Below are 22,399 nucleotides of genomic sequence, written 5' to 3'. Positions count from 1 at the left end.
ACCCTGATGTTGGGAAAGATGGGGGGCAGAAGGAGAAGGGGACGACAGAGGACGAGATGGTTGGACAGTGTTCTCGAAGCTACCAACATGAGTCTGACCAAACTGCGGGAGGCAGTGGAAGACAGGAGTGCCTGGCGTGCTCTGGTCCATGGGGTCACGAAGAGTCGGACACAACTAAACAACAACAATATTGTGCCCCATGCCTTCAAACCTCATCCTCCCATGGTATTGCAGTTCAGGGCCAGCCCTTAAATCATGGGATCTGTGACCAGGAATTTCAGGATGGGCGGGAGGGCAATATCTAAGGACATGTTTGAATGAGATGCCTACACAGAAATCCAGCTTTGCATCTTGGCATGACTCTGCAACTCCCTCTCTCTTTTTCATACTGTCCGTGGTGGTGAAGTGTTGCTCTACATCTTGTGCTGTTGCCTCCTGCCTCTCCCGCCCCCCCTTCCCCATGTATTCTTGGTGGTGGGGTTTTATTACAGTGCATTCCTGTTATATTGGGCACACTGGATTGCTATTTGTTGTCCTGTCAGGTGGTTCAGGTAGGCGAACTTAGCCATTGCTTCTCAGGGCAAATGGTTTCTAAAAACGTTTGGCCAATGTGTTGCTCTCCATTGTAAGAATGTACCGTATAGATGGAATGTACTGTAATTTTTGTTGTTGTTGTTGTGTTTTGGGGGGTGGTTTTTTTTTTTGTGTGTGTGTCTCTGTGTGCCTTTTTATTTTCTTACAGAGTTTTCTCCATTCTTTTGTGTTTCGTTTCTTGTTCACGACCCTTGTCTGCCGCTAGCTTCCACCCCCTCCCCTCTCTCCCTTAAGTTGCCCTTCCTTCCCCACTTCTTCCCCTTCCTCATCTGCCATCAATGGACCTCCATCCCCCAAATTCACCCGTGACCCCCTGTCTTACTGTTTGAACGAGATCAATAAGACAGTCAAACCCCGCATCACGTCCTTCCGCAGCCTCAAACGGGGGGTAAGTGGACAATTGCTCTTTGCTAAACCAGCATCATGTGCCTCCTGCACCTGCCTGCTAAATAGAAAACCAGTCATAGTTTTGGTGCTGAGAAGACACTTTTTAAAAAGCCAGAATCCTAGATCACCTATTCGTTTCAAAGCAGCCACTGTTAGCCAATACACTGAATATGGAAAAGAGACATTTCAAATTTGAATATGCAGTCAGTCTATCCATTGTCTGTTTTTGGTGCAGCTAGTTATGCTGCTTTCTTGACCTCAGGTCTGACATATACCTATAAAATGTCTTAAAGACAGATATTGCCCCTCCCTCTTCAATTCTGACCCATAGAGCCTCTGATACATGGAATCTTGCAAGGGCAATGAGGTCCATTGAGCTCAGATACTAGTACAAGTGACTTCAGGCGATAGCTTGCCTGAGATTTGGGTTATTGACTTTTTAGCTGTGCCCTATTATTATTATTATTATTATTATTATTATATTTTATTTGCACAGACCCAAACAAGAATTAGTTTTAGCTCCAATGAACTGGCAGTCGTAGTCCACGCATGAATGTAGTTTCAAAGACTTGCACTTTCCAATCTTACACATCTAAAGCATTCTTATGCACGCTTCCACGAAATCATGCCAAAGCAGTTCACAGTAAAAGTTGGAGGAAGAGAAGGGTTTAGTTGCTGCATTTCTTCGGGGCTATGGGCTCAGGTCTCAGATAAGGTGGCTTTTACTTGGGAACTTGTTACAAGCTTAGGTGGTGGGAGATATCATAGAATCATAGAGTTGGAAGAGACCACAAGGGTCATCGAGTCCAACCCCCGGCCAAGCAGGAAACACCATCAGAGCACTCCTGACATATGGTTGTCAGGAAAGGCACCCATATGTCATCAGAAGGCATCAGAAGGCACCCTTCTTCCCAAAGCAACACCCATCAGTTCTTATCAATCAGTCTGCACAATTCAGGCCACATTTATGCCAGAAAAGCAGATGAGGAAGTGTGCTGGAAGACGACGCTTATGGAGCAAATAACTCTGGTGATTTTGCCGTTGAGTCGAATTGCACTCTGTAGGAGGGAGGCAAACACACTCCCTGCCTTGCCTCTGTCACTGACAAGCAGCCCCAGGGTAGATTGTCTTTCAGCCTTGGTGCGACTCCGATTGTGATCCCTTGTTTTAGAAAGACCTACGGATCATGGAATTGGAAGGGGCTCACAGCCCGCTGTGATAATCTGCAGTTGTCTAACAAGGTCATAGATGCCTTGGCTTGCTTTTCTGACTAGATCTGGTGAGGGTGCCTGTTGCCCCTCTGTTCTGACCCTTACAGCGCACAGTAGAGAATGAATGACACAAGGGTGGAAGAGAAGGCTGCTGCATTTTCACCCTGGCTGTGTGCTAAGAAGTCCCCAGTCTGGATCTAACCCCGGCCTTCACTAATTGGTCTTATACAATCCATGCACCACTCATGCTCAAAACTACACATGCTGCTTAGTGGTGTGAGGTTTCCCTCCCAATTTATTTATTTGCCCTCCAAAGCTGTGGGGTAAGACGGGAGTTTGGAGTGGAAGATCATACAGGTGGGGGAGGTGTTTGCTTGTTCCTTTCCACTTTTCCTGTCCCAAGTCACTCCCCAGTCACTTTCACCCCATGGGAGGGGGGCAAGGTAGTCTAGCTCACAGGTTTGCCATAAGAACTGCCAAAATAATGCTAGGAAGTTATTTGAATGCTCAAAAGCACTGTTGATTATTTCTGGCGGACCTGCCCTAGTGCCCTATACGTAGCTGGGTGTTGGGATGCGTCCAAGGGAACGGGGGCAATTGGCAGGCCCCCAGTTGGCTCCAGCCCACTGGCCGGCAGCCGGGCGAACTCCAGTTCTTGGATCAGCATATAACTGCAACTCGAGTTTCATGAAACCTTCAGAAACTGAGCACGCAAGCCAGCAGAGATAAGAACTCTTCGCAACAGAAGGGCAGATTAGAGGCTGTGTAAAGCATATTTAGGGACGCGGGTGGCGCTTTGGGTTAAACCACAGAGCCTAGGGCTTGCCGATCAGAAGGTCAGCAGTTCGAATCCCCATGACGACGTGAGCTCCCATTGCTCAGTCCCTGCTCCTGCCAACCAAGCAGTTCGAAAGCATGTCAAAGTGCAAGTAGATAAATAGGTACCGCTCCGGCGGGAAGGTAAACTTCATTTCCGTGCGCTGCTCTGGCTCTACATGACCCGGCCACATGACCCGGAAGCTGTTTGCCGGCTCCCTCGGCCAATAAAGCAAGATGAGCACTGCAACCCCAGAGTCGGCCACGACTGGACCTAATGGTCAGGGGTCCCTTTACCTTTTTTAAGAATATTTACAGGCATTTTATTCAGCATCAGGACAAAGGAAAAACATGTCTGCTCCCCTTCGTGTCCAAGCAAACAGCATAAGCAAAAGCTATACACAAACGCAAGTTCCCAGCAAGCTGTGCTGTGCTGGTGTGTAAACAGGCATGTGACACACAACAATCCACACATCTGTTTTAAGGTGGAACGGAACATCAATATCCTAACACTGGGTAGGGCAAGCAAGATCATCTGCAGCAGGGCCTGTGAGGCTTTAGGGTAGGGGTTGGCAAATTTTTTAAGCCACGGGCTGGTCCACTGTCCTTCAGACCTTGTGGCGGGCCAGAGAAGCGGCACCGGGGGGCTGGAAGAAGAGGCGAGGGGGGCAAGTAGTTCTCCTCCCCACTCCCAGCTGCTGTGCTTACCTTCCTAGGGACTGCCGCTGCTGCCACCACTACTGCCACTGCTGCTTCTCGTGGGTGGGCAAAGCGAGCTCATCCACTCCACTCTCTGGCCCACAGGAGTACCAGGGCAGTGGCGGCGGCACTGGAGGGAAGATGAGCAGCGCGAAAGGGCTGGCTCTGGAGAGGGGCTGCTTAAAATGGCGCTCATCCAGCTCAGCCCAGCCCCGTTCCTCCTCTAGGCAGGGCAGGGAGAAGCCTGAAGGTGGCGCTGCAGTGTGTGAGCGAGAGAGGGGGAAATGGAATGGCGCAGGGGAGGAAATGGCGCAGCCCAAAGGAACAGAATCCCAATGCCAATCCACGGGCAGTCCGCGGGCCGGATCCTGAAGGCATTTGGGCCTGATCCGACGTGCGGACCTTAGTTTGCCGACCCCTGCTTTAGGGCCTGGGATCATTGCCGCCTGCAAGCTGTCGGTGGTCCTTTCTGTGCCTGGGGCTGTGCTAAATGATGTGCCCTAAACCACAGATGGGCTGGACAGATTAGGTGGACAAGGGAAGAGGCAGGGGTTGGGGTTCAGTAGGGCAATGCGCATAGAGGCGCCCTAAGGGCACCAATCCCATTCATGTGTGTGTCTTTTCCTGCTGCCAGACTGTGATCACAGAGGACTTTAGCCATCTGCCTCCAGAACAGAGGAGAAAAAAGCTCCAGCAGAAGATTGAAGAAAGGAATCGGGAGCTGCAGAAAGAACTAGATCAGAGGTCAGAAACCGAAAACCACCATCCTCTTCGCTTGTTAGGCTCTTAAGATGGGATTTGTGTGGTCTAAGCGGTGCTTAAAATTAGCTCTTGGCAGTTTTTAATATATATATATATTGAGATTTCAGTATTGGGATCTTTTCAAAATCTGTAATTAAAACTTGATACAATGGTGCCTCGCAAGACAAAAAGAATCCGTTCCGCGAGTCTCTTCGTCTAGCGGTTTTTTTGTCTTGCGAAGCAAGCCCATTAGCTGATTAGCGGATTAGCGCTATTAGCGGTTTAGCGGCTATTAGTGGCTATTAAAGGCTTAAGGGATTAGCGGATTAGCTGCTAAAAGGCTATTAGCAGCTTAGCACCTTAGAAAAAGGGGGTGGGGAGCGGAAAAAAACCTCAAGAATCGCAAGACATTTTCGTCTTGCGAAGCAAGCTCATAGAGAAATTCGTCCTGCGAAGCACCTCTGAAAACGGAAAACCCTTTCGTCTAGCGGGTTTTCCGTCTTGCGAGGCATTCGTCTTGCGGGGCACCACTGTAGTTAATAATGGTTTATAATATCCATGAACAATCTAGCCTTCAGTGTTACCGACACTAGGCTTAGCCCAAGCAGTTTTACTCCCTGTCTTACTGTAGTGCTTAGAATTCAGCCCTCTATATGCCTGCTCAGGAGTAAGCCCCGTTGAGTTCAAAGGGACTTACTCCCAAGTAAATACCTATAGCCTTTAATACAAAAAGGCCACTATCTCATCGGTCTTTTCCAAACAGCCAGGCAGGGTCCGCTGAGAACACTTGACTTGGTAAAAGGCCAAAAAGTTCATTGCTTGTCGGTTGCTATCTGTCATAGGGCAGGATCCTGGCCTGACTGCATTGGCTGCCCATCAGTATCCAGGCCCTATTCAGAGTTCTGGTTTTGACCTACAAAGCTTTAAAAGGCTCAGGGTCTCATTCTTTTGCTTTTTTGTAGAAATCCTTAATCGTGCAGCAGGAGGCCCCATTAGCTAAAGTGGTGCTTCAGGTTAAGAACAGTTTCAGGTTAAGAACAGACCTCCGGAACAAATTAAGTACTTAACCCGAGGTACCACTGTATTATAAATTAGAAGCTGCCTAGAGTGGCTGGGGTATAAATATATTATTATTATTATTATTATTATTATTATTATTATTATTATTATTATTATATTCCTGCATTGCAGGGGGTTGGACTGGATGACCCTTGGGGTCCCTTCTAACTCTACAGTTCTACGAACCATGAAAATTAATGCCGTCATAAATTTGTTTAGTCTGCTGCAAGATACTGTTGTAGTTTTTGCTGCCATTTGCTGGATCACTCTGTAGATCATTGTTTTTGCTTAAGCTTCCTCTGTAGATTATGCCCTTCATTTCCTTCTGACCTCGCTGCCCTGGTTTGCATGTCATGATAAGCCACAGTCTAGTGTCTTAAACCATTGTTGAATCGTGAGCGTGCCTCTCCCTTGCCATGTGCCCTGCCCGGCCCCACCCCAGTCACTCGCTGCGTCATCCAAACCCTGCCCACAGTTTGTTTGTTGCAAGCAAACCATGAACAGAAAAGCCAGAAATGAACCAAGGTTTGTTCTTAGCGTGTTTCTGTTTTTGTGTGTGTGTTTTTTTTCAAAAAAAATGTATTGGTTTTCACAACATTATAAACAAACAAACACATAAGACAAACAAACATAAATCATAGCCTTATTGAAAATTACACTTATTAACCTTGTTAAGTGACTTCCTCGCTTCCCCTTGGTTGGATTTCATTGCATATCCTTTTAACGGTTTTCCAAATCACAGTTCTTATAAAATTTAACTTAAACATTAACATCCTTAGATCTTCACATTATGAAATTAAACATATTAATTCATCACTTAACATAAATAAAATCCTAAGCCAATTAAGTACCTGCAAGCTGCTTTCAGTTAATTTAACTTAACATATTCAACTAAGTAATCATTAAATTTAATCCACTCTTAGCGTGTTTCTGGTTTACCGTCCATAGTTTCTTTGAAACAAACAAGCCACTGTCTAGAATCAGATGATCCTGATGGTGGACTCTAGCCCAGGAAATTTATAATAGTTGTAATGCATTTGTCTTTGTGGTGCCTCGCGGCTCTAGTATTTTGCAGAAAAAACAGCATGCATAGCTACCCCTCTAGAAAAACGAATGAATCTTTTTGCTTTCGGACGGCACGGAAGGTTAAGAGCACCTCAATGGCCCTGTTGGGCAATGCAAGGCAGCCAACCCCATGGATTCCTGATTTTATGAACCTGCTTTTTTAGAGCATCTTCACAACGCAGAACGTTTTGCCCTCTTCCTTTCTTTCAGGGATGCCTTAAATAAGATGAAGGATGTTTACCAGAAGACGCCGCAGATGGGAGACCCTAATAGCCTTGAGCCAAAGATCTCTGAGACTCTGGGCAACATTGAGAGGTTGCGACTAGAAGTCCAGAAATGTGAAGTAAGAGACTGGCAGGCAAAGGGGGGGGGGAATTCTCTAGCACTTTCCAGATTCCTTACTTGCACTTATATAAATCATCACATGTATGGCTCAGGCACGGCTGACCCAGAGCTGTATCCCAAATTTTAAGGTTTAGGCATAATTCTATTTTTGTAGATCTGACCCGGGCAGCAATTTATTTGTCATTTATATCAGTAACCCAGGGTTGGGGAACCTCCTCATTGGGCCTACAGGGCTGTTTCAAGCAAGTCACGGCCACCTGGAGCAGGTGAGAGACCTGTTTCCACCAAGAGAGGTTTGCAATTGTTCATCAGGTCTAGTGGGGCACTTCTGCAAGCGGCACATTTGCCCTCACCATTTGATTTCAACCGTGAGGGCAAAAAAGTGTCGCTCCAGCGATGGGCAGATGAGCCGTCCCACCCACCTGCTGTATTTGGCCTACTGGAGGGGTGGAGATATGAACTGCCTGCCAGATCCCGTTGCCCACTTCTTCAGTAGCCCCGTAAACTGTGCTTCACACCATATCCAATGTGATTCTTCTAGAGAAAGAGGCGCCGGAACTCACCGTGAACACCTCCCTTGTTCTCTTATAGCAACAATGGTGCCCATAAACAAAAGACCTGACCTGTTAACAGATTGGGGTGTGCCTAGCAAGTGTGAGACGGAGGTGATTTTGTGATCGGCTCCAGACAGTGGTAGGGTCAGACATTTGCCCAGATCCACTGCCTGAATCCACACTCTGCACAGAAGCCACCCAGACCAGGCCAGAGATAAAATGGGAGGGTTCTCTGCTGGCACATCTTCCAGGTGAAGGAGCCAGCTGAGAGTGCCTTGGATGTGGTTCCCAATTTATTGGATCTGAACTAGGTAAAGGTAAAGGGACTCCTGACCATTAGGTCCAGTCGTGGCCGACTCTGGGGTTGTGGCCCTCATCTCGCTTTATTGGCCGAGGGAGCCGGCGTACAGCTTCCAGGTCATGTGGCCAGCATGACAAAGCCGCTTCTGGCGAACCAGAGCAGCGCACGGAAACACTGTTTACCTTCCCGCCGGAGTGGTACCTATTTATCTACTTGCACTTTGACGTGCTTTCGAACTGCTAGGTTGGCAGGAGCAGGGACCGAGCAACGGGAGCTCACCCCATCGCAGGGATTCAAACCGCCGACCTTCTGATCAGCAAGTCCTAGGCTCTGTGGTTCAGGTTCTTTGCCATCTTACAAATAGCTGCTGATACATAGCTGTACCTTGGTTTTCAAACAGAATGCGTTCCGGAAGTCCGTTCGGCTTCCGAAACTTTCGGAAACCAAGATGCGGCTTCTGATTGGCTGCAGTAGCGTCTTGCAGGCAATCGGAAGCCACTCCAGACATTTGGCTTCTGAGCCAAAGTTCGCAAACCGGAACACCTCCTTCCAGGTTTGCGGCGTTCGAGTTTCAAGTTGTTCATGAACTAAGCTGTTCAAAAACCAAGGTATGGCTGTACATTACTGCTCATTAGATGGGACAAAAGCTGCAGCCCTGCTACTATTCATTCCCATGACATTTGCGCAGAGCAGCTTCCTGACAAGTTACACTGAGGGAGGAGGAGCAATCTATCCTTTTTTCTCCCCCATTTTCTACCCTGAGCATCACAGCATCTTCAGGTAGCCCTGAATGTCGTGTGTGGAAGCCTGATTAGAACAGGGATGGATGAAACATTGGAGAGGGCCTTGTTTTCTTCAGTGGATCATTGTGGCCATCCACATGTTTTCATTCTTCAAAAAGCCACAGCAGACAGGACAGCTGTGCAAGCAGCCCAGGCACCACTGTGGGGAAGATGAGGGATGCGGGTGGTGCTGTGGTCTAAACCACTGAGCCTCTTGGGCTTGCTGATCAGAAGGTCGGCAGTTCGAATCCCTGCGATGGGGTGAGCTCCCGTTGCTCTGTCCCAGCTCCTGCCAACCTTAGCAGTCTGAAAGCACACCAGTGCGAGTAGATAAATAGGTACCACTGCGACGGGAAGATTAATGGTGTTTCTATGTGCTCTGGCTTCCGCCACAGTGTTCCATTGCACCAGAAGCGGTTTAGTCCTGCTGGCCACATGACCCAGAAAGCTGTCTGTGGACAAATGCCAGGTCCCTCGGCCTGAAAGCGAGATGAGTGCCACAACCCCAGAGTCACCTTTGACTGGACTTAACTGTCCAAGGGTCCTTTACCTTTTACCTGTGCAGTGAAATCCTAACCTGTGTCCCTTCTTCTTCTATAGGCTTGGTTGGCAGATGCAGAGAGCAGGATGTTGAGTAACCGACCCGATAGCGTCACACGCTACAACCGCCACTTGGATCATGCAAGCGCCCTGAACAACAATAACTGCTCGCATGACAAAGACAGGTGAGAGCTGGGTTTGCAGGGCAAGGTACAGGACTTCGGGCTGCCCCATAGCAGGTGTGGCAAGGACCCTCTTTTTTATGAACAGAAGATGAGCCAGGGTTTGGGGCGTTTGAATCTCTGCAAGTCCCTGGAAGGGCTGCTTTGCTGCAGTGGAACAACTTGCTGCTTGGCAGCAAGTAAGCATGAGCTACATGGGCTGAGTTGCTCGTTGGAACGGAGCCAAGGTCTCAAAACTTCCTTGAGCATCAGATTCATTTTTAATTCATTTTTAATTACTTAAGTTTCTCTACTGCCCTGTACCCGCAGGTCTCAGGGCAGTTTACAAGATGAAATCACAATATATAACCAAGCCTATAGAAGAAGAAGGGACATTTGTGTTAATACATAATCGAAAACAAAAGGAAACCAATAACCCCCCCAAGCATATTGGATTATTATTTTTGACATGAGTTAAGGGTTCGTGTATTATGTGTTTTAAAAGTCTTTAAAAGTTGTTACACACTGCGAGTCTCAAGACCTTCCCCATTAATATTAGGAATTTTAAATAACATGGTTAAAGCAGAGATCCGAATCTGAAAAAGCCAATACAGTAGAATGGTACCTTCGTACTCAAATGGCTTGGCTCCCAAACAAATTGGCTCCCAAATGCCGCAAACCTGGAAGTGAGTGTTCCAGGTTGCAAACATTTTTAGGAAGCCGAACTTCCGACGCGGCTTCGCTTGAGTGCAAGAAGCTCCCGCAACCAATTGGAAGCTGTGCCATGTTTTCTTTTTGAACGGTTTCGGGAGTCAAACGGACTCCCGGAACAGATTAACTTTGAGATCCAAGGTACCACTGTACACATATTTGCAACCACCTTATCGTTCTCATTAACTCTTCCACTGAAACCTAGTTTTTGGTGTATTCCGTTTGTTGCTTGACCCTCCCCACCTCCATCTAAAGAGTTAACTTCGGGGACATGAAATTGTCCCTAAGCCCTGGATGTTACAGGCTGGAGAGAGAAGCAGCAGAAAGGTCAAGACACACTGTCCAGTTGCTTCTGTTCCTAGAAGCAGTGGAGACCTGGCCTGTGGCTGTGGCTGATGTCCGTTGCTTTTTTGAGGGTATTGTCCCCTTGCACCAGGCCCCGGAGTCTCCTCCTAGTCTGAGGCCTGTTGCTTTTTCCAGTGTGCAATGCAGTGCTTTTACTAGAAAGCAACCTGGAGCTCACAGAGATCAGTAGAAGAAGACAGGACCTACAGAATAAAAAATAATAAAAACCCCAGTCCTGTCCAGTCCCCAGCAGGGTGGATGCTTGGACTCAAAATAACCCATGTTGTCAGAAGAAAGCAGCAAAGCCCTCTGCACATGCACGAGGGAACAACCCCCAGCTACCACCACACAAAAGCTTTTAAAGAGAAGGAAAAGGGTTTAAAATAGTGGGGCCATGAGAACAAAAGACGGAGGTGAATGGGTCACGCTTCTATGCAAAACATGGAATTGCTGCATTTCTGGGGGTTGGACTAGATGACCCATGGTGTCCCTTCCAATTCTACAATTCCATAACCCATTCACAGAAGTCAGTTGGTGGCTACTTGCAAATATAACCATCTCCTATTTGATGTTCGTTTAAGGTCGAGTTTTCTCAGAGCTTAAATGGACAATGACCCCCTGCGGAAAGTGGCTTGGCTCACTTGCGTGAGCTGCGCCTTATCCTCTGTAGAGTGGATCTGCTTTACGGGTGCATTATGAGCCTGAATTGAATAGGTAGATTTGTGTAGGTTAGCAGCTGGATCGCCCTACCTTTTGGGCCAGGGAAGGGATCGTTTGCTTTCTGGTAAGGAGAACATTTCTTTTTCTCCCCCTTCCGATTCTTTGGTTTTCCCCCCACCTCCATCCCATTAACTGGTACTGACCCTCCTGGCTTTTGGTCAGATTCAGTAATTGCCATTTGCGGTGCAGCATAAATACGGAGGTCCTGAATATCGGAGGGAAGCATTTGTCTAAGGGAAGCTCTTGCAGGAGAGCCCAGCGGCCCTGGTTCCTTGACTTGCTTTGATTCCAGTGCTGGAGAGAGAACCAGCTTCACTCTCTTTTCTCCCTTTCCCTTGCAGCCTCAACACCACCCACTCCGATGAGAACCAGGACACACTCAACCAGCCCATCTACACCGAGTTTGATGACGACTTTGAGGAGGAGTTGACGTCTCCCATAGGCACCTGTGTAGCTCTCTATCAGTTTGAAGGTACCTGCTCAGCAACTATATTTGCAAAGGGACGCGGGTGGCGCTGTGGGTTAAACCACAGAGCCTAGGACTTGCTGATCAGAAGGTTGGCGGTTTGAATCCCCACGATGGGGTGAGCTCCTGTTGCTTGGTCCCTGCTCCTGCCAACCTAGCAGTTCGAAAGCATGTCAAGGTGCAAATAGAGAAATAGGTACCGCTCCGGCGGGAAGGTAAACGGCATTTCTGTGCACTGCTCTGGTTCACCAGAAGCGGCTTAGTCATGCTGGCCACATGACCCGGAAGCTGTACGCCGGCTCCCTGTGCCAATAAAGTGATGAGCGCCGCAACCCCAGAGTCGGCCACGACTGGACCTAATGGTCAGGGGTCCCTTTACCGTTACCATACTATATTTGCAAGGAACAGTCCTGCTTTTGGACTGTGCTGTTTGGAATGTGCTATTTCACCCTGCTAACTTGGCAGCGCGTAAGAAAGAGACCCAGTCTTATTCTCTTCCTGCCCCGCCAGCACAGTTTTCTAACAAAAAGTAGTGTCCTGTATCTGGAAAATGTGATTCCTCATCCTATAAGTTCTAGAGAAAGCAAAGGTAGCCATGGTGCCTTGAAGTGGGGGAGGAACCCAAGAGCCACAAAATTTACACTGTACAAATCCCCGCAAATTGTTTTATTTGTAAAGCATGTGCAAAATGGTCCAGTTTGCATAATTGTTTCATTGGGGCTTCTACCACTGCACACTTGCACCCCTCAAAATAATAATAATTTATTATTTATACCCTGCCCATCTAGCTGGGTTTCCCCAGCTGCTCTGGGTGGCTCGCAACAGAATATTAAAAACACGATAAAACATCAAACATTAAAATCCTCCCTAAACAGAGCTGCCTTCAGATGTCTTCCGAAATTGAGATAGTTGTTTATTTCCTTGACATGTGATGGGAGGGCATTCCACAGGGTGCACACCACTACCGAGAGGGGCCTCTGCCTGGTTCCCTGTAACCTCACTTCTCGCAGTGAGGGAACTGCCAGAAGGCCCTTGGGACTGGACTTCAGTGTCCGGGCTGAACGATGGGGGAAGTGCAGTAGCGAAAAGGAAGATTCTCCGGAACCGGAGTTCTGTTGTACCTTTCCTGCACTTTGGCAGACCCTCAGCATGCAAATAGTCCTGTCACAGGACGCCCCTCCCTAGAGCGCTAATGGCTTATCCAAGATGCCAAAGCTCACCCCATACAGTCTTTCTGGGACTGTGGAGGGGTTGCTACAGCTGTTTCCCTGCCAATGCCGGTCAAGTATCCCAGCCGCATGGGCTATGGAGGCAGAGGTAAACCAACCGAAATAAACCACTGAGCCTCTTGAGCTTGCCGATCAGAAGGTCGGCGGTTCAAATCCCCGTGATTGAGTGAGTTCCCATTGCTCTGTCCCAGCTCCTGCCAACCTAGCAGTCTGAAAGCACACCAGTGCAAGTAGATAAATAGGTACTGCTGTGGTGGGAAGGTAAACGGCGTTTCCGTGCACTCTGGTTTCCGTCACGGTGTCCCGTTGTGCCAAATGCGGTTTAGTCATGCTGGCCACATGACCTGGAAAGCTGTCTGCGGACAAACGCCAGCTCCCTCAGCCTGAAAGTGAGATGAGCCCATAGTCGCCTTTGACTGGACTTAACCATCCAGGGGTCCTTTACCTTTACCCTTTTTTCTTTTTTGTATTTTGGGTTAATACTTAAGCTTCTGCTCACTTGCCAGCTTGCTTGCTCTCCGCCCCACTCCAGGTTCCAGTGAAGGTACGATCTCCATGCTGGAGGGCGAAGAGCTCGGCTTGATGGAGGAGGACAAGGGCGACGGGTGGACCCGTGTACGGCGAAGCAAAGGAGGCGAGGGGTACGTCCCCACTTCCTACCTGCGGGTCAACCTCAACTGAGTGCCGAATTGGCCGTGGTACGAGGCCTGCGGCTTGGAGACTTCTGAGTCAACAGCAGGGCGCGTGTGGAAGAGAGGTGCAGTGTTTCAGCTGACTGGGGGAAGGACAGTGCAATGCCGGCTGCAGGTGACCCCATCCGAGAAGGAAGGTCACACCAAATCACCACTGCAGAAACTGGGGGAGGCGACTTTGCTTGCCTGAAGAGAAGAAATGATGGCTGCAGCCCGCTCAAAATCTTGGATAAGAGCCATGGGGGAGAGGGGTGGAATTGGTCTCCATGCTAATAATGTGCCCCCAACCAGCAATTTCCCTTTTCCTCCCTCCCCGCCATGCCTTTGGAGGCAAGCCTAGCCACACTATATCCCTTGCAAAACGTTCTCTAGCAGGAACGGATCGAAACGTGCCGCTTGCTTCCTCCTTTAGCAACGTTGCGGTTCTGCATAAAGGATGGGGATGCCTCGCTTCCCGCCTCTAGCCCTGGGTGGGTCTCCCATCGTGTAAGCACAATTGGTGTGGCATGCGCGGGGGGGGGGGGGCGTTGCTTCCTCTCTCCCAGCTGCCCTGCGCAAAATTAGGCCCGCCTTCTCATGGGGGCGAGTGGCAGCCATCCCCCTCAGTAGGGCTGGTTGGAGCAGAGCTCTCTCTAAGGAATCAGTAGCTGCTTTGCACTGCAAGTCAGTAGACTCTGTGTGTTTGTGTTTGTGTGTATGTGTGTGTACCAGTGAGAAGGGAGCCGAATTGAAAGGAAGCCTTTAACTTGCACCCTCATGCCACTGTGCCTGCCATTGGCTTTCTGGGGTAGGGTGGAGGGAGAACCGGGTTATGAATAGCTGCTTGGCAAGGCAGTCGGCTGCTATCGCTGCGTAAGGTGTGAGCACCACCACCTCTGCTCGGAAGGCAGGCCAAATGCCACAGCCGCATCAAACACACCCAGCTCCTCTTTCCTTGAAATGCACTTTATTTTTCCTGGATTGATTGGCCTGGCCCCTTCAGCCATTCAGAAGTGCCTACTCCCTGGAGTCACTACCCTGAACCCTGAACTTTGCCATTGGGGACAGCCACCAATTACTTCCTGTCCCCCCAGATCTGTGGACTTTCGTGTGGCTTTGTTTTTAGGAAACAAAAGAAAAAGAGGACTCTTAACATATTAGCCTTTTTATACAGTGACCAATTTATTTTACCACTCAGTTTAGCTTCTTACTCACATAATCGGTAAAATGTCCCTGGCTCTTAACCCTGGTTCCCCCATAAAGCATGGAGGGGGGTAAGGGGATTTGGGGGGGCTCAAGCCACACTCTCTCTTGAGATGTAGAATGTATTTGCTGGTGCCTTTTTACACTTTATGTAAATAGCAGACAAAATTTAGCCTGTGCAGTTGACTGTTGGTTTCTCTGGCCTCCCAAGTGCGGGTTTTTTAAGAAGTTTATAAAAATGCTAGACGGCTGTGTATGTCGATCATTTGGGAGCGGACTACCCCCTGTCCCTATTTATCACAAAGACCCCCTGCCAACCAACCTTTCTGCCCCTTGATCATAAGCTGCCTCTATGGCTTGTAAGCAAAGCATACATGACATAGACGGCAGCAAAATATGAAATGGCACTTGGCAAATCAAGGGTGTTAGGAGACCCAGGGCCCTTCAGCCCTCAGCCCCCCAGGATTAGGTTATGGGGGTTGCTGGAAGACCACAATTTCTACTGCAGAGCTGTAGTGAGATGAGGGAGTTTCATAACCTGAGGGTTTGGGGGGGTGCTCAACTGCTTAAGATTAATTACATCTAATTCTAGAAAGAACAGTGCCTTGAGTATCTCCTTTAATTTTGGAGTGGGGAGACACCTTCCAGCATCAGTATTGGGCAAATGCCACTAATCAGGCAAAGTTAGCTTGGAGAGCTTAAATACATCTGCAGTTAAGTTTCAACAGCCTTGGTCCAAACACCAACACGGATACCTATAAGCATGTGCTGAAACGGAAGGGGTGTGTAAAATGTAACTTCCTGGGTTCTAAAACCACGCCGGTAATCCCAGATTTCCCCATCTGTAGCATTCTTAATTGGCATTCAAACTAGAGTAGGATGGGAACAGAATGCTTCCACCACCACATAGTAACAAAGGCCTTTGACTGCTTTCTACCTGTTCAGTCCCCAGCAGAGGCTGCCTGTATTCTCAAAGACCGGGAGAGGCCCCAATGGCCTTGGGCAGCATAGAAAGACGACCATTTGTTTCCTAGAAGGAATGTCTATCTCACCGAAAAGTCTCGGCTCCTTGCGGACGCTGCCGCCTGCACCTTCCAGTCCCGGAAGTTTCTCGTAGCAGCAGCAGGTGCTTCCTCCTTTGGCTTCTCGACAAATTACTCTTTGCCGTTCCCTGCGTGCATCCCAGCTGGTGTGCCAGGAGTGCAAAACTCTTAGTCCCGTTCATTCCAATTTCTGGGAAAGGACAGTCAGGATCTGTTCAAATTTCTTGTGCCTCTCCACCCGGTCCACATCGGCTCCTCTGCTGCCCCAGAATAAGCGGAGGGAAAACTCAGTCTGGAATGCTTCCAGAAGTTCTGGAGTACCTTGGAACCCTGGAGAAAGGGATAAAAAACAGCCGTGAGGCTCCAGCAGTTGTCCATGGGGAGTGAGAGCGTTACACGTAGGTCAGGCACCAGGTTTGCCCGCAATAGAGGTGGCTCAGGGTGTGAAGTTGCACATTATAAGCTTAGAGAGAAGCAGACCCAGGACATAACAAAACAGCAGTTTGAGCAGTGCTGGCTTAACGGAAAGGCTCAGCACGAAACCATATTCTTTAGATGCCACAATGCCAGGTAGAAGAAAGGGCAGCCCCTCTGGGCCACAGTGGCGCTCTTGTGCATCAGCTTAAACACACATGCATGAAAACATTAAGGCAGCATGAAAAGGAATGCCTCTCTGCAAGCCTCTGCTTGAGGCACCAGGTGTTGTCTGTGCAGAATTCAGATCCTGAGCAAAGCAGATTATGATGTTATCACAAGCAACACAAGCCACAGTGGACAGATGTGGCATGTCGCAAATTTAACCCCCCGAGCTTCAGGGAAAGGAACTAACAGGCTACTCAAGTAGTTCTACAAGACATGAACTCCTGTGGGTTGGTTCTTGCTATCTAGCTTTTTTATTGGAAAGACAGAAAAGCTGGCTGGAGAAGGGAGAGAGTGTTTGCCTGGGGCTAAGACAAGCTGACACAGAAGAAAATAATGGAAGCGCAGAAGCCTTCGCTGCCTAGAATAAAATGTGGGTTAGGGAAGGCCTTGGCACAAGTTGCACGTGCGCCTGAGAGGCCTCGCTTTGAGGATCCCCTCGGGTGTTTTTGTGATGTGCAAACTACACCTCTAGCAACCGTCCAAAAAAATCTCGCTGCTTCACATTTTAAGCACCAATGTGGCTACAGGATTTGACTGAGGACACCCAACAGTCTCTTGCTTGAATGGGGGGGGGGGTGGCAAACGGGGCATGCATCTGCACATGAACACATGACATTTACAGAGGGAACGGCAATGTTTCTGCCACTCCGTAGGACAGAAGGAGGTGCCGCCCATGGCAAGAGCAAGGCTGGACCTAGGAATCCATGCTGCAGAACTTGGCTGGCAGGCAAAACACAGTCCAGCAACAGTAGCAGCAGCAGCCCCTTTTGCTGTGGCAAAAGTCAGCGATGGAACGGTTGCCTGCCAGATTTCACTTTGGAAAGCCCAGGTTCCAACCCCTACACAGCCATGACACTCACTTTGCCCCTGGATGCATCTGTCTATTTCTGCAGCTCAGCCAACTTTGTTTCCTTAACTTTTTCAGTTTCTGGAAATCTCTACAACAAACAATCTCCATGTACTCCAACGTTCCATGCATATGCAGTTGTAAATGTTTGAGAGAATAAAATGTAAGTCTCTCATATACTGTACTCTAACCTGAGCACAAAATGAGACTGTTAAAGGGATGAAGCAGCCAACCTCTGGACAGGCTTGGGCTCATCAGCACTGTCAAGAGCTATCCTACCTTGGAGCTTTGCTTCAGCACTGATTCGGTAGGCACTGGCGTTGTTGGCCATGAACCGAGCTGCTTCCAGTGTCCGTAGAAGAGCGTCACAGGTCTCCTCATTGCTACCCCAGACTTCTTCTCCTTCCATAAGGCAGAGGAGGGGCAGGATGTGGGGAACTGCAACCTCCTTCAGGGTGGGGACTGAATTCCCTGTGGGGCAGAAGCACAAATCACTTTGTAATTATTATTTTTTAAAAAAGAAAAATGGAAGGGGCCACAACTAGAAAAGCCCATGCCTTGCAGGCAGAAGTTCTGTGTTCAATTCCTGACATCTCTAGTTAAAAGGACCCCAGGAGCATTTTTCTAATGGGAAAGACCTTAAGGAGTTGCCATCGGTCATAGCAGACAGCGCTGACTAACAGGCTGACTTGTGCAAATTCTCAAAAATGTTGCCGCTTCAATTGAGAGCTCAGTAAGAAAATTAAGAGTGCTTTTAAAAAAAAACAAAAAATGGAGCTTCAGGAGACAGTAGGAGAGCAATGGTATATTAGATGCAAGTATATAGGAAAGATGAAATGTTTCTCCAAGAGCCTGTGCGCATATTCATCTGGGTGTCATCCAACTGCAGGGGGAGCCTACAGAGTGGTCCCCAGCCAGAGGCAAGGTACCGTATTTTTCGCTCTATAGGACGCACCGGACCATAGGACCCACCTTGTTTGAGAGGGGGAGAACAAGAAAAAAAAATTCTCCCCCTCTCTGCTCAGCGCCCCTTCAGCGAAGCGGCAGGAGAAATGGAGCAGGAGAAATGGAGACTCTCCTGGCTTCAGCGAAGGGAACCTGAAGCCTGTGGAGCACAGTGGGAACTCGCGCTACCCCTGAAGCCTGGAGAGCGAGAGGGGTCGGAAAGCGAAAGCAACGTGAAGCCTCCAGAGCGTGGAGGGAGCACTCCCTCTGCGCTTCGGAGGCTTTGCGTTGCTATCGCTGAAGCCAAGGAGCCTGCATTCGCTCCATAGGACGCACACACATTTCCCCTCAATTTTTGGAGGGGAAAAAGTGCGTCCTATAGAGCGAAAAATACGGTAGTTGCCTCCATCCACACCTACTTCCAAGATGGGGAGGCAGCAATGCGTTCACATCACCCCCAGCTCCCCCTGCACAGGCTTTTTCTTCCTGGGCCGCCATGTAAATGGGGCTGTAGCCAAACACCACCTGCACGTTGAGAGGTGGGTACAAAAGTGACCTGACCTTGAGATTTGGGTGGGGGGCCTGCAATGACAAGCCAAGAGCTGCCATAGTGTTTAGTACCAAAGCAAGGAAACGGAAGGTTCCAGAAGGGTACCAAATGGTTTTTAATAGGTCCCTTCCAACTCTACAATTCTGTGGTTCTAGCAAAGCCCTTCCTGTGAACTGTGGCACAGGCAGAAGATCCAAACATCATAGCCTCCCATGTGGAGGCCACAAAAATAAACGTCTGTGGGGCTGTACACCCTGCGACAGCTGCAAACCACAACTAGGTTCAAGCATGTGGAAAGGGAGCCATAGAACCATGTCATCACGTAGACACCATGTTGTGCATCCTCAGGAGTGCCTCCGTCAAAATGGCTAAGAGGCCTCACCTTCAGCCCGGTTCAGGCACCCCATGAGAGGCTTCAGCATCTTCTCAAAGGTGATGGCGCTCTGCGTGTGGTTCTGGCGCAGGTGCCTCCATGTTTGTTCCAGTCGTGTGATCTGTAGAGGGAGAAGCAGAGTCAAACTTACTGGACCAGCTACCAGCAGACTTCTGTGTCACAAAAAGACCTGGGCGATTGACCTGATAAGGTTTTTTTAAAAAACAAACAAACCCACAGAGCATTAAAACAGGGGTCAGCAACCTTTTTCAGCCGTGGGCCAGTCTACCATCCCTCAGACCATGTGGGGGGGGGGGCTGGACTATATTTTGGGGGGCGGTGAACGAATTCCTATGCCCCACAAGTAACCCAGAGGTGCATTTTAAATAAAAGCACACATTCTACTCATGTAAACACACTGATTCCCAGACCGTCCGTGGGCCGGATTGAGAAGGCGATTGGGCCGCACCCAGCCTAATCCAGAAGAAGAAGAAGAAGAGTTTGGATTTGATATCCCGCCTTTCACTCCCTTTAAGGAGTCTCAAAGCGGCTCACATTCTCCTTTCCCTTCCTCCCCCACAACAAACACTCTGTGAGGTGAGTGGGGCTGAGAGACTTCAAGGAAGTGTGACTAGCCCAAGGTCACCCAGCAGCTGCATGTGGAGGAGCGAAGATGCGAACCCGGTTCCCCAGATTATGAGTCCACCGCTCTTAACCACTACACCACACTGGCTCCCAGGGGTTGCCTACCCCTGATATACAGGATTGAAATGTGTTAAATCCACACAAGGGGGTTATTAAGTCAGTATGCAAGCTTCTGCATAACAGCCAGGGCTGCTTCTATATTCACACCCTGTGGTTGGGCAAATTTAAATTTGATCCCTTTCACTGGCATTAATCTGCACATTTTCTTCTGAGCCCGAAACCTCTTGGCCTTGAATGGCAAGTTCAGGACCAAAATAAGGGCTGGCATTATCAGCACGTGCAGATTTATTGAGGTATAACTTTGTACATGCCACGAGCAGGGACTTTTTAATGAAACATCAGAAGAATTCAAGAAGGATGTTGATAACTGGGATGAAGCCTCCCCATTCTGAGGAAACATGGCTCTGTTAAAATATCCACGCTCTCATGTTCTAAAGCACATTACAGTGGTACCTCTGGTTACGTACTTAATTCGTTCTGGAGGTCCGTTCTTAACCTGAAACTGTTCTTAACCTGGAGCACCACTTTAGCTAATGGGGCCTCCCGCTGCCACCGCACCGCCACAGCACGATTTCTGTTCTCATCCTGAAGCAAAGTTCTTAACCCGAGGTACTATTTCTGGGTTAGCGGAGTCTGTAACCTGAAGCGTATGTAACCCAAGGTACCACTGTACATCCTTCAGTGAGGCCCAGAAACTAGATACTTGTTTTTCAGATGAAAGTGGTTTGAGGGGAGGAGAGATCACAACAGCCATCTAACAGCAAGTCACACAAAGTGAGAGCAGGGCTGGCTTTTCCGAAGGGTCATGCTTCTCTGTGGCCCACTACACAATCCTTCTGGGCAAACAGCTGCGCGACAGCCTTGGCTTTCCATCCCTTGCAGCAGATGCCATGACCAGAATGTTGGCAAATGCCTTACTGTTCATTTCATTCCCCTACTCATCTCTCACCTGCGGCAGCTGCAAGGCTTTCATCACAGCAGAGAGGGCAAAGAGGTCCCCCGCTGACTTCCACAGCTCCACCGCCAGCTGAATGATCTTGTGCAGAATGGCTGCCCGCTCAGCTGGGGACCCTGTGCAGCCTAGGATGTCCACAGCGATGCCCAGAGCGATCAGGTGGTGCCTGAGGGTTGGCAAAGGGGGAATCTTGAGTGGACAGACAGGGGTCGCTGCTGCCCTCAAAACAAACACAGTCTCGTGCAGAAGCAACGACACATAATTAGAGTTTTATTTTGTCCTCCCATGAAATCACCACGAGAGGGTGCTGCACCACAGAAAATGGACATCTTAAAGGTAAAGGTACCCCTGACCGTTGGGTCCAGTCGCGGACAACTCTGGGGTTGCACACTCATCTCGCTCTATAGGCCGAGGGAGCCGGCGTTTGTCCGCAGACAGCTTCCGGGTCATGTGGCCAGCATGACTAAGCCGCTTCTGGCAAACCAAAGCAGCGCATGGAAACGCTGTTTACCTTCCCACCCGAGTGGTACCTATTTATCTACTTGCACTTTGACGTGCTTTCGAACTGCTAGGTGGGCCGGAGCAGGGACCAAGCAACGGGAGCTCACCCTGTTGCGGGGTTTCGAACCGCCAACCTTCCGATCAGCAAGCCCGCGTCCCTTTCTCCCATCTTACCCAATGCTAAATGTGTTTGAATATACCCATAATTCAGGAAATTCTTAATCCCATCACCTACCAGAAGAAGAACAGAATTTTATACTACTGCTGAGTATTCAGATAACATCACAATCACATTATATTGCAAATCCTTGCAAACACAGGAGCAAATTCTTGGGGGCTGAGGTCCCTTTGACACCCCCCCCCCCAATAAAATATTTGAGGAGGTTGCCCCCCAGCAATGTTGATGGGCATTGCCACTCAAATGGTGTGTGTGCACATCATGTGATTATGTGGGGTGGGGCTTACCTCACCCCCCAAATATTTTATTCAACTTGGCACCCAGCTTGCAAGGTAGGCAAGCAGGATTATTCCCCTATTGCAGGTTTGGGGCTGACATTGAGAGAGTCTGCCTAAGGCACCGCGTGAACTCAGAACCAGACACATCCCCAAATCCTTAGCCTCTTAGCCACTCCACCGTATCAAAAAGGTGTAGCATAAATTTTAATAAGTAAACATTCCAAACTCAGGAGCACAGCAGCAGTTTTGTGGTAGGAAGAGGGCTTGAGGCTTGTCTGACCAATGCTCCAATTTCAATACCACACCTTGAGTTTCCCACCACAAATGTTTCAACTCTCAAGGCTTTGAATTTTGCACGTGTGGTTTCTAGTCTTGGGGAAAACACTCAGGTTTTCAGATTAGCCAGAATCACATCACAGCCCAGGTGTGAAACTCAACATGGTGTATACAGAGGTTTGGGCTGCTGTTTGCTGCTCAGACTATTCAAGTGAATACAGTCAACAAGTTGCCAAGCGGTAACCTCTCACCGAGTAGTTACAAGATCACAGTGCTAAGTTAGCTATTTATTTGGAGCTCTGTCGGGCCAGAGGCTGGGTGACTCCCCGTAAAAACCCTCCTGCTAGATTTTCCCTTGCTGGATTTCCTACTCGAACATGTTTCCACTTGGCAAACAGCTTTGCATACTCATCTCAAGCCCTAGAAGGAGGAAAAATGCAGCCAACACACACAAAAGTATTTCAGGGCCCCTAGAACACTCAGCCTAGGAAAATTCTTTTCCGCCT

The 22,399-nt window shown here is 48.9% G+C and overlaps 2 protein-coding genes across 3 annotated transcripts in view; one reads left to right on the top strand and one right to left on the bottom strand.

Moving 5' to 3' along the window:
• Nucleotides 1–14,850, top strand: part of TRIP10 (thyroid hormone receptor interactor 10) — an 81,228-nt gene extending 66,378 nt beyond the window's left edge. Inside the window, exons 10-15 of one of the 2 annotated variants that reach the window (XM_083420015.1) lie at nt 800–982; nt 4,342–4,451; nt 6,783–6,915; nt 9,155–9,279; nt 11,373–11,503; nt 13,259–14,850. In XM_083420015.1, coding sequence (XP_083276141.1) covers nt 800–982; nt 4,342–4,451; nt 6,783–6,915; nt 9,155–9,279; nt 11,373–11,503; nt 13,259–13,407 — 831 coding nt within the window. In that variant the 3' untranslated portion in view covers nt 13,408–14,850. The remainder of the gene's footprint in view (nt 1–799; nt 983–4,341; nt 4,452–6,782; nt 6,916–9,154; nt 9,280–11,372; nt 11,504–13,258) is intronic. The other variant, XM_083420016.1, reaches the window with a different exon arrangement.
• Nucleotides 14,561–22,399, bottom strand: part of SH2D3A (SH2 domain containing 3A) — a 30,491-nt gene continuing 22,652 nt past the window's right edge. The window contains exons 8-11 of the mRNA XM_083419977.1: nt 20,655–20,826; nt 19,010–19,121; nt 17,412–17,603; nt 14,561–15,973 (exon numbers count right to left, since the gene is read on the bottom strand). Coding sequence (XP_083276103.1) covers nt 15,822–15,973; nt 17,412–17,603; nt 19,010–19,121; nt 20,655–20,826 — 628 coding nt within the window. The 3' untranslated portion in view covers nt 14,561–15,821. The remainder of the gene's footprint in view (nt 15,974–17,411; nt 17,604–19,009; nt 19,122–20,654; nt 20,827–22,399) is intronic.

The sequence above is a fragment of the Podarcis tiliguerta genome, assembly GCF_965153285.1.
Source record: "Podarcis tiliguerta genome assembly, chromosome: 17".
Taxonomy (NCBI): domain Eukaryota; kingdom Metazoa; phylum Chordata; class Lepidosauria; order Squamata; family Lacertidae; genus Podarcis; species Podarcis tiliguerta.
The sequence above is the reverse complement of the archived record's forward strand: the minus strand, read 5'-3'. Positions and strand labels throughout refer to the sequence as shown.